Raw genomic sequence first — 12,348 nt, forward strand, 5'->3', positions numbered from 1 at the left:
TTTGCTGTCTTATTTTGAGTACAGCTATTATCTGGGAAAAGTTATTACGCTGTCAGTGGAGATTTCAGCATAATAACGAGTGACAATAAATGTTCTGGTGAAGTACTTTTCATCTTATTCTTGTTCTGGTCACTTCTCTGAAGCAGAGGCACTGATCATCTCACTGCATAATCTTCCATTCTCACCACAGTAAGGAACTTTGATTAGTGGTAGGTACAAGCTGGCACAGTAACATTCTTTATGCATCTTGTTCCTGTTTTTCTTTCCTTCACAGTCAGTCGAGACAGGGCCTTCAAATTTATGCAACTAGTAACAACTTTTCCTCATTCCCCTCATAAATGATGATACTGGTAGTCAGTGTTAATGTGTCCTGTAGTGCATATTTACTGTCATCACGTCAGGGAAGTACTGGATGTATGCAGAAAAGTGCTGAAAATACAGTAAAACATCAAGGATGCCATCATTTTCTTGCAGTAAGATATTTGCTGCTTGAGAAACGTTTGAGAGGAGTTAGAATTCAAGCATGATGTAGAGATACTCTTTGGGAGTATGTTATGCTTCGCACTTTACTTACTGTAGAGTTGACTTCAGGCTAAGTCAAGTGATAATTGACGCTCATGTTGGAGTGCAGTACTCCACACACCCATGTGTGATGGAGCAGGTAAGTGATGATTTTTTTAAAAGCAGCTTATGGAAACAGATGCCTTTTATAATTTAGTTTTTGCTTTCATTGAGTCCAGTCGTTTGGCACTAGCCCTCTTAAGTTTGAATTTGTGCATTTTCCTGGTCTAATGAAAAGCATTTAGATCGTGCCTGTCACCATAATAACTGCATACCTCTAAGTCTAAATTCTGTGAAATGAGATCACTGCAGATCTTGCTCAGATGAGGTCTGAATTAGATGACTTCTAAAGGGATAAGGGATAGGGAGGACTGCAGTGACGTTTTTTCCTTTAACTTGAACACAGTGGGATTAAGTCCCGTGCTTGTCTATACTTGTATATCTTCTCATTTCATATGTCAGTTAGCAGCTTTGTGAATCACAAACAACTTGTTACATAAAATACAGCACTGATTGGTGTGATTTATCTTTAAATATACTTCAAGAGAAAGACTATTCCAGTCCATAAACAAAGCACACTTGTATGTAATTGTGCTGCACTTTTTTCCATCTTGTAGGTCGTATTAAACTGCACTGCTTTATCATGAAAGTTATTGATGTGGAAAATCTTACAAAATGTCATCATTTTATCTAGTTGCAAGGCATTCAGATTTAAAGAATATGCATTGTTAGGAAAATCAGTTTAGTGGGATTGTGCTTTGAATGATTTATTGGTTCTTGACTGTAAATGAGGGTAGTTTTCTTTCAGAAACCTAGCTTATCTGGGCCCAGACTTTCTTTATGTAGCCTATTAAATGTAAGTGCTTCTGCTTATTTTGCCTTGCCTTGCTTATTTCGATTGCCTGCTGCTAATCCTGTGGTACTTGTGATGTTCTGTATGAAAAGCATGTTGTATACATTTAACAATTTTTAGTAAATAATACAGTTCATGGGGAAATAGATTTCTCTTTGTGGAATGCCATTTTATTACTCACATTACCTAAAATGAAGTTAAACATAGAATTGTAGTCAGAAGCACCTAAACAGCTGGGTTTTGTAAATGTGAGGCCTCCAGGCACAAACCTAGATAAAAGCACAGGTGTGCACACAGCCATAGTGCCAGTAGTGAATACAATTCATTCTGGGCTCTGTGCATGCCATGGATGCTCCGTGCTTGCACAGCAGGCTGCCAGATGTTTCATAAGGGCTCAATGAATGGATGAAACCCTCTCTCATTTTATATGGACAAAGTTAATTATAAGTGTTGACTGTAAATATCTGCAGTCACTTCTCTGTAGGTAAAATTTCATCCCTCTGTTTCTTTTCGTGCTTGTTCCTGCCCTGAACTAGCTGTGAATTCTGAATTGGTTCGTATTTGCTGGATCACCGGCATTGTGCTTGGCTCAGAGAGGTATTTTCAGCGGAGCTGTGGATTTGACAAGGAAAGCAGAATGTTTGTTGATATCACTTCAGGTTACTTACTGCTGATAGAGTGGTGGGAGAAAGTAAGTTACATACCTCACTTGCTAACTGGTGTGAGTTTGGAATTTACTGTTAGAACCTGGAAAATAACTGCTACCATGTGGTTACAGTCAGTTTCCTATTAATGGGGATGATGGTGAAAGAGGAACTGAGAAATTTTAGATGATAAAAACAACTGAATGATCTGATGTGGAGATGCTTTTCTGCGAGACCTTCTGAATCACACAGCCTAACAGCTGGATGGCTCTGTGTGGAGTCAGACCCAATGCAGGTAGGTCTGTCTGTGAAACAGCTCACTACATTATGGCTGCAATCAAGGAACCTACTGAAGTTATAGGTGTGTGCTTAATTAGAATATTTTCTCACTTATTTTCGTCTAAATCGCAGGAATGCTGTTTGCTACCAGAATGCAAATACCCTTGTGAAATGAGTTTTGAAATAGGTGATGATGTTCTCAGGTCCTGCTAGCTATAGATATTACTAGTGGTATTACTAAATTCTGAAAGGAGGAAAAAAATTTCCTGAAATTGTGCATTTCACAGAACAGACCATGGGCAAAATCCTTCACATGAGAAGGCCGTCAAAAAATACGACACTTCTTCTGTGAGGAGTATTTTCTTATGAAACAAAATGTGCTGTAATGATAATTGCGGCTGAGGCTACTTGAAAAAAAGGAAAAATGTTTTTGGAGTGTGAAAAATAGGAAGGGACACTTTTCTTGTTCTTCTGGAGTAATGAAGAAATTATCTACACCGAGTGCACAGTCTTGTGATGAAGAGATGGCATCACCAGATCTAGGATCCTATGATGGCATACAAGGACAGTGTTAGCTGAAAAAAATGCAAGGAAAAAAGAACTACAGGTACTCTCCTACAGTTGCAGTATTGTATGCGACTGTAGAAGCTTCTAAAGGACTTACATTCTGTTATTTTGTATGTGAGATCTTAAGAATGATAACTTACTGTAAGTATCATGAAAGCTATTGCCTTGATTCATGGGGGAATATGTTACAGTTTCAACTTCAATCTGTATTTCATGACTAATAGCATAAAACTTATAATCATGGGCTGGAAACAGTTTGGGCTGAGTTTTAAAAGACAGATTCCTTATGTAGGTCTTTTAGTTAAGCGTTCCTAAATATTTTTTTTTCTCATTTAATTTGCAGTATTACTTTACTGTTCTATTTGGCCATGAAGGGCAGAAGCCACTGGAGCTCCGTTGTGAGGATGAAGGTGATGGAGATGAATGGGTGGAAGCTATTCACCAGGCTAGGTATGAAACTTGATCATTAACCTTCACCTCTATCTATACTGATAATAATTTGAAAATCTAAATTCACCTTCTAAAGTACAAATACATTTTACAATGTGTTAGATGTGTATTACTTGCAATTTACAGATGCGTTTTAAAAATGAATGCTTTCTTCAGTTCATGCTTACAAAGCCATATTTTATCGTTTGCAAGTGATTGTATTCTAGATGAAATTTGCTACAGGATACCCTTTTATTAGAAACAGCTTCTAGGATAAGTCTCTGTTAGAAGTGAAATGAGTATGCATGAAGAAATAAGTGATCTGCAAATGAAGAAAAAAATGTTTCTTCAAAAGCTCTTACTCGGGAGTAAACGTAAAAAAAGGAGACCAAACCATCATTATGATAAAGCATAATGAAAAAAGAAATCTTTAAATTGAAGTTCTGAACAGTATCTTTTGAAAGGGGGCATGTTATTAGTCCCACCCATGCAACTATTTCCCTGAGAAAAGGTCTGATAGGATAGCATTCAAGGTTTACAGTATAATCGAAAATTAGCCAACTGGAGGTTTGAGAAATGGGTTGCAGAGGCAGTTATCTGTTGAAATGCACTTTCTCCAGCCTCTTCTCTTATACACTTACCTCAAGTAATCTACTCTATCATGGTAGCACTTTGAGGAAGAAGACAGTTTCTGAATTACTTACAACTTAAGCCATGTAAATGAAAGTGATTGTGCTTTATGAAAAAGAAAATGAAAAACACCAGATAGCAGCATTTAATTTAGAAATTAGTCTGAAATTAGTCCCTGAAGCTCTAGCCCTTATGTCCTCTAGACATCTACTGTTTGAATCTTTATCATTTTCTTAGTATTGCTGCCTAACTGAACAGGTTTTGCTCCTTCTTGGAGCACCTGCTGGGTTGTGGTACTAGATGAGCCAAATTTTGCGCAGTAGCACTGCAAGTGACAGCGCAGTTCAGGAGCTGAGAAGCTGTCAGGTTTTGGAGTTTCTTTCCATGCCACCTGTGTTATTAAGGAGAACTGTTCAACTTGTTATTGATTTTAGGTCAATTTCTGCTGTGATTTATGATAAAAAACAAGTGAAGAAAGGAGACTGAATTTATTGCTTTCTGGTAAGGGCATTCAGGGTAAGCAGGATCCTACGGTGTGTTCCCTATTCTGAGAATTTTCTTCTAGCTTATTGCCTGGTTAAAAAGCGCATACGCAAGAAGGGCTTCACAACACTGAGTTAAAATTTCTTATTGGAAGGCTCAGTTCAGAAACACATCCCACATGAATTTCCAGGGCAGCAGTTAGCAAAATATTAAACCAACCTTAAATAACACACAAATGAAAACATAGGCAACCTTTTTTGGACAAAGCTGGTCTTAAGCTAGTCTTGTTACTTGCACGTATTGTCTGAAATGGCAGCTATTATGACTTGAAACTATGGACATGGACTATGAGGGGTATTCTCAGGGCCCTGTGTCATGTGAGGGATTTTGAATGTGCTTTTCTGCATTCGTTTGATATTTCTTGGCAAGGCCCTTCCAAGGACCTGAACACTGCTTTTTGTGTTCTTACATTCTTCTTACTTTGACAGAATACCAATAAGTGACAAAGATTGTGTTGAAATTTAGCTGCTCAACACACAGCATAAGACGGTACTCTTTTTGCATTGTTATTCTAATGCTATCCTGCTTGAGTGCAAATTTCTTTTATTTGCCTTATGTTGTGCCTAGCAAAAAAGACTTGTGGTTACACACCCAGTTATTTCAGCATTGGGTCTTTTACCAAAGATAAAGTGAAAGGTAATAGTTTTAGGCTATTATCTAACGTTTTTCTTGCCATCTTAAATAAAACAATGTTGTCTCAGGGATTATTTTTTTCCCTGTGTCACCAATGTAGACTTTTTGTTTGAATTTGTCTATATTTTTGACATATGGGGACAAGCCGTAGCAACTGCTTGAGTGTTACTGCTTGTCTGAGACTAGCATAAGACATTTCTGACCCTTCTCTCACAGTTTTGTTTTGACTTGCTAAATGACAGTTTGTGTTGTGTTTCGAAAATACTTCTTTCAGTATCTTAGATATCTTAGGTAAAAAAAATTGAAGAGATAATGAGAACATCTCTTCTTCCTTTAAAGTTAAGGCCTGGAATATCTTGTTTTGTGTGAATATGTTAGAAATATTCATTTACTTTCTGGAGGGTCCCTTTGTAATCAGTAGCTGTGATAATCCCTGTTTTAGATGAGACAAAACAGGAGTGAGTTGCTTTTCCTTTTTTGTTTCATTGTGGTTAGTTTTTGGGGTTTTTTTGTGTTTTTTTTTTTAATTTCTTGTTTTTTTTTTTATTGATGCATACAAAATGTGATTTTTTTTACTGCTTTCCCTGACTTTTTTGCAAAATGCACATTGGCAGTCCTCAGAGTCTCTTCCATTTTTTATCTAATTTGCAGTTGAAAAAATAAGCCTTTCCATCCCAGTACACACTACAACCCTTTTTGAGAACTAGGTATTTTGTCTGGATGCAAATTATTAATTAAAACATTTTCTGTTGTGAAGGGATAAACGTGTCCCTTGTTTCTTGGAAGATTTTGCTATGGTGGGATGTTGCTGCTTATCATTTGGGGAGTACTGTACAGTCTTTGAGAGCTGGCATGCTGTTGTGTGCTGCAGCTAGATGCTGCAGTGCTTATGCTCCCCTCCCCAGTACCTCCTCCTCATCTGAGAATGGATGGCTTATGATCTGACAATGGCATATGCAATTCAGTGTATTCTACTGGGACTCAATTCACTGTGAGCTCCATGTTCATACCCATTTTTCATCTCTTTTCATTTTGTTTTAATTCTCAGTGTTTTGACTTCTCAGTAATATTCAGAGTGACAGAGAAGGGTTTCGCTTTTTGGAGTTACATTTCTGGACTGGGGGATTTATTCTTGGCAACCACTGGCTCCTCTGTCTGTGACTGATTCTGGTATTTCTGTCCTGGGTTTTTGTTGCAGAACTTGGCCCCTTTTGAAAATATATTTCTCTGTCAATGAACTGAGACTGATTATTTTTTTTTTAGCTTCTTTTCTATTTCTTCTTTTAATTTTATTTAATTATTTATTTATTTATTCACTTTGCCTGAAATCCTGTTACGTTTCTTTTCTTTTTTTCTTTTTTTATTGTATGAAGTACTCATCAAATTTCTAGTCTGTCGTATTTGAAAGTCTTGAGTTAAGTATCCCAGGCTGCAGTTTCACGTATGCTTTATACCTGTACAAGTCTACACTGCTGCTGGAAGCTGTCATTTTCATAAGATAGCAGTTCTTTCCCAACCTTTGCCAGCCCTTCCCTCATGCTGCCACAAGCGTGAACTTAATTGGGAAACCGATTTTCACTAAAAACAATTACGTTTTTCATGTTTTTTTGCCAGCATAGTTTTAATCTATCTCAGTTCTCTGAGTCTGTTTACTAGACATCCACACAATACACCTGTGTTTACCACACAAAGGAATGGGAGGCACTTGGTTGGAAAAGCTATGTGGGGCAAAAGAGTGGAGTGTTTCTTCCAGCTAAATTGCTGTTTAAACCGTATGATATGCCCTCCAATCCACAATCCTCAAAGAAAAGACTTACTGCTCAGTCTTGTTGGCACACAGGAACCTGTCTGTTCAGGAACTGGCCCTGGATCCTTGGTGCTCCATTGCTAGCAATTGGAAGCATGACCCAAAGCCCCTCAGTCCCTCTCCAGCTGCCAGCTTTCAGTCCCCCTCCCTCAGAGGTGAGGGTTTCCTGTATCTGACCTTACACACTCAGCGTAGCTGTTAACTAGCTTGTGGGAAGCTCATTTTCGGAAGTCATGCGTGCAGATACATTTATCAGTCAATCACCCAACCTTATGGTCTTCCTAGTAACTGAACTATGTCTTCTGTTACCTCCAGAGGCCATCTCAGCAACTCTCTGATGATTCCAGTCTTGCAGACTAATCAATACCTAGCTTCCAAGGAGCTAATCTGACCCACTGGAGAGTGGGGCTTGACACTCAGTAGCGATTGCACCCTGAACGTGCACACCCGCACCATATGCGCACACTCCTGCTCTCCTGAAACTGCAGACACACAGGGTCACGTTGTCTGTTGCCTTAGCTGCTGACACTTAGAGCTCCATGAACACGTGTACAGTCTTCTCACTCAGGCAAAGAGTTAGAAACTGAGTTTACTGACAAGATAGAGCATTCTGTGCTGATTGGGGTAGGGCACAGCCAGACAATATTACTGACGATGAGACTGGTGTTCCCTGCCTGTGCTTTTGGCCATTCCTGTCGCAAATGACCTTTTATGGGCTGATTGGTCTCCTGCGATAGCTGTGGGAGTAGCCAGGCCAAGGGGCTCCTTTATCTGCTTAGGTTATTTGCATTTGTTAAAATTAGGTAATTATCACACACCCTAACATTCCTACTCTTAGACATTGAACCAGAGAGGATGGCATCACCTATGCTCCTTGCACATAGAAGTCTGTCTTCTCCCCCAGGAGGGCTGTGTTCCTGGAGCAGGTATCTTAGTGCTGTTGCAAACTACTTTTTTAGTCCATTAAGGGGACTTGTTCATATTGGCAGATAGGTTCCTATTGTGTTTCCCTTTTGTGTCATTTCCACATTAGCACACAGCACATTAGGTAGACACAAAGCTCCAGAGGCAGTCATTATTTATTGTTACTATGGCTGTCTAGGTGATTGGTGCGGTAGTTGTTTTCTAAGTAAATATCTGCATTTTCACCAGTGTCCCCTTCTCCAAGACATATTAGCTGCAAATTCCCAGGAGCTCAGAGAATCCCCAGCTCAGGGGTGTGTATGTTCCCTTTGTATTTGGTCTGTTCTTCATAGCTGCTGTTGAATTCTGACCTGTTTTTGCATAATGGGATAATGTACCTCTCTATTTGAGTTCATTACAGATTAATTCCTTTAGTCAGATTTCCTGAATAAAGGAGTGCTAGGACAGTTGAAACAGCTTGCTTTTTAGTATGAGTTGTAGCGGGTCCTGTGTTTTGAAATTTGATGGGTACTGCATTGATCAATGAAATGTGTTTCCAGGATTGTCTCACTGTCCCATGAGAGCGTGGTATCACCAGCATACCCATTGTCCAAAAGAAAGCCATTCCCCAAATCCATGGCTTGGGCGCACAAAGCTTTCAGTGGCTGTTGGGTCTACCTTTTTAAGAGTTTATGTTCCAGTTTTTATTTTCATTTCCCAATTTGAATGGTCTTGTACTAAAAATAATGAGCCATTTGGGATGCAGATTAACCACATTTCTGGATATGTCACGCAGTCCTGCTGTGCCGCCCTCTCCATCCTGACTACTGTAGTCATTCGTAGTCCAAGTGCCATTTCCCAGTTGCGTGACTGGAAATCAACAGACACTATTTTTATGGTCTTTCTAAACATTTGTCAGTGTGTATCTGAAAGCCCATTTTACTTATATATCTTCCAGTAAGCCACAGCTCTGTCAACTCTGGAAGCCATTGATTGTCTTTGAAATCTTGTATCATCAGAAATTCATTAAAGGTCAACAGTACTTACGTACAGGCTGTCTCACAAGCTGCATTGATTGCAGTCATAGCAATGGATTACGTAGGTTCTGTTGTAACATTTTCCATCCTTAATGTGGCTGCTAATATGACAGTAAACTCCACACCTTGTCTGGAAGCTTTTTCTCCTTTGATGAGGAGACCAAGGCTGCTTGAAAATAATTCATAAGGGCAGATGTACATGCAATTTATTTATGTCACACCTCCAAAGCCATCTTGCCTGCTTTTCACAAAGAGTTGATGTGGTTGCATTCTGCACTTCAGATCTTTAGGGTTATTTGATAGGACCATAAGTATTTCTGGCGAGGTTCACTGCCAGAACCTTAGTGCTTTTGGCTGCTTATGTAGTTTTTGTATAGTTAGCATACTGAAGCCTTTATCTGCTGTGAGAAAAGGGAGTTCCTAATAATGAGACACCTCTCAAGTAGCTCTGTTTTCTTGCTAGTTACTGTTAAAACGTTACAGAATTACTTCTCTCTATAGATACCACTCTGCAGAAAACTATGGTTCACAACAGTTGTTTTTTTTTTTCTTTGAAGCAGTACCTGAACAAGAGAACTAGATCCAGACTGTTCACAAGTTGCTTTATGATTTTTTCATCTTTTTTTGACAGTTGAAGACTTTGGCATCATTTTCTTTATTAACGGATTTTGTATGTAATTAATTAAAAGTCTGCTGATCTGCTAGTGAAACCATGCTGTGTCTTTGAAGGCTCCAGAGGTTATGCCCGATACACAGAATAGCAATTTAAGAGTTACATCTAACTCTTAAGTGTAGAGATGGATGTGTAGAGATAGTTTATCTCTTAAGTGTAGAGATAGTTTGCCCCTGCAAGGTGTAACTGAGGTTATGCTGACTGAATTAGCCATAAATATATAGGGGAAAAAAAATATTAACTAGAGAGGATGCACATTGTTACATTTTAAAGCAGCATTTAATAGCAAAAGTAAAATAAAATATATGCTGTAGCAAGTAGAAAAAAGTTCAGAAGGAAACTAGATAGAAATGCAGATAAAAGTATTTTTGGAATTAAGTAAAGTTTATTCCAAAATTCTGTAATTTTCATTTCCCAGAGCAAGTGCAGATTTGAGAAGGAAAATGGCTAGCCCATTTGAGGTTACTGTAATTGCATAGGCTGTTCTGAGTAACGTCTCGGTGTACTACCAATTACGGCAGTGAATGAAGTATTTTGTTTCTATCCTGAGACTGACTTTTTATGCCATCAAACCACTAGCTCGGCAAAGTATATGCATCTCAAAAAAATTTTTTAAAAAATCAATCTTTTGCTGTAAAGTTTTTATGGCCTTATGAAGCGAGACTGCAGAAGTATAGCTTAATGCATTTTAAGAACTTGAAAAATCTGGATGAAATTTCTTCCCCTAAAGGAAGAAAATAAAAATAGCAAAAAGACAAAAAATATTGCATGTACAATTACTCTTGAATTTTATGTTAAGATTGCAGGAAGTGTTCACCCTTCAAGATGCTACATCTTGATGTTTTCTCTGGCCTTAAATAAAAGCAAATCCAAATCTGTCAAGTTCTATATTGGAAACATTTTGTAGTGAAAGAAAGAAAGACAATTTTGAAAAGGATTGATCCAAAAAAAGGGCTTGTCACCTGTTTGGGTCTCGTTCTGGGTAGAAGAGGCTGCTTTTTATATTAAATGTGAATTACTTGATGCTGCAAACAGTAGGAACTACGTTTTCAGTTACATTTGCTTTTATCACTGTAACACCTCTTAATGGTTGTAAATGTGCAGGTGCTATCTGTATTTCTAACTCAGACACTTCTTATCATGCCTCTTAAAGTGCAAGGAGATTGAGAACTATGTTTTCTGGAAAAGTTGAATTCTTGTAAGCCAAAAAGATAATTAACATCTGTAAAGCGCTAAATCTCATACTTTATTACTGTTTATTACACAGAAGATGTATGTACTCCTCCATTATACATTTTTTCAGGGATTATATTTTATCTTTCAGAAGAGATGTTCAGTGTCCTTTTCTGGCCATTTACTTTTTACGTTTGCAGTAGTTAAAATATAAAAATAAATGCAATGGAATTGAATTCCCTTTTTATCCTTCTCATAATCCATTCAAGGAGGAATAACTTTAGCTTTATGATAGCTAACTGTTTTAAATCTAAGTTTCCTTTCCAGGTTAACCAGTGAATTTAATAGCTGTACTAAATAGTTTGCCCCTGCAATGTGTAACTGAGGTTATGCTGACTGAATTAGCCATAAATATATAGGGGAAAAAAATATTAACTAGAGAGGATGCACATTGTTACATTTTAAAGCAGCATTTAATAGCAAAAGTAAAATAAAATATATGCTGTAGCAAGTAGAAAAAAGTTCAGAAGGAAAGCACATGCAATCCAAAAATTTCTTCCATCAAATACTGTACTACCGTGACAGTAGGAAAGATGTGATAGTCAGCGTTTTCAGTGATTATAGATCATAAAATAATAAAAGATCCTTTGCCAAAGGTTTGGACCTTTGTTCCCCCATGTTTTTGCAATTTGGTCTTTGTCTTACAAATCATGGATCTGTAGAATATGTTGAGAAGGAAAGGAGCTTGCAGATCATGTAGCTCCAACCCCCTGCCACGCACAAGGACACCTCACACTGCACTCATTCAGCCCAGGCTTGAACACCTGCAGAGTCCCTCCTCAGCTTTCTTGCAGGCCCCTTTGGATACTGTAGGTTGCAATGAGGTCTCCCCAGAGCCTTCTTTTTTCCAGGCTGAGCAACCCCAACTCTTTAAACCTTTTTTCATAAGAGAGGTGCTTCAGCCCTCTGGTCATGCTTCTGGCACTCCTCTGAACCTGCTCTAACAGGTTCACGTCCTTCTTGTTTTGGGGGTCCCAAAGCTGAATACTAGGTTGTGTCTCATGAAAGTGAGGTGGAGGATCACCTCTTTTTCCCTTCTTTTGATGCAAGCCAGAATACACTTGGTCCACTTGGATATCTGTGCTGCAAGCACACATAGCCAGCTCATGCTCAGTTTTTCATCCACCAGTACTAAATCCTTCTTCTCAGTGCTGCTCCCAGTCTGCTCACTGCCCAACTGGAACTTGTGGTTGAAATTGCTTTGACCTATGTGCAGAGCCTTGAACTTGGCTTAGTTGAATTTCATGAGCATCACACAGAGCCCATCTCTCAAATCTGTCAGGATTGCTCTGGATGGCATCCATTCCCTCCAGTGTGTCAACCACACTAGCCAGTCAGGATGAGTGGCTAATTATTTGACTCTGAGAAGAACAATCTCCTTGAGACCTAGGTAAATAGGCTGCATGTGTCTGTAGATTTTACTGAATCATTTTCCAGCAAGCAGGCACTTAATAGGACTGTGCTTTTTCTGCACATTTAAATTGTCTTTGTCAGAGAGATTGAATCACGTGGAAAAAGAATCTGATTAAGATGTTGCATAAGAAGGTCTGATTCTT

The 12,348-nt window shown here is 38.5% G+C and overlaps 1 protein-coding gene across 2 annotated transcripts in view; it reads left to right on the forward strand.

Moving 5' to 3' along the window:
• Positions 1-12,348, forward strand: part of RASGRF2 (Ras protein specific guanine nucleotide releasing factor 2) — a 122,826-nt gene that overhangs the window by 29,976 nt on the left and 80,502 nt on the right. For both annotated transcript variants that reach the window (XM_042823091.1, XM_042823092.1), the window contains exon 2: positions 3,248-3,354. In XM_042823091.1, coding sequence (XP_042679025.1) covers positions 3,248-3,354 — 107 coding nt within the window. The remainder of the gene's footprint in view (positions 1-3,247; positions 3,355-12,348) is intronic.

The sequence above is a fragment of the Centrocercus urophasianus genome, unplaced genomic scaffold (genome assembly GCF_019232065.1).
Source record: "Centrocercus urophasianus isolate 14NV4802_14NV808 unplaced genomic scaffold, USGS_Curo_1.0 seq_21, whole genome shotgun sequence".
Classification (NCBI taxonomy): domain Eukaryota; kingdom Metazoa; phylum Chordata; class Aves; order Galliformes; family Phasianidae; genus Centrocercus; species Centrocercus urophasianus.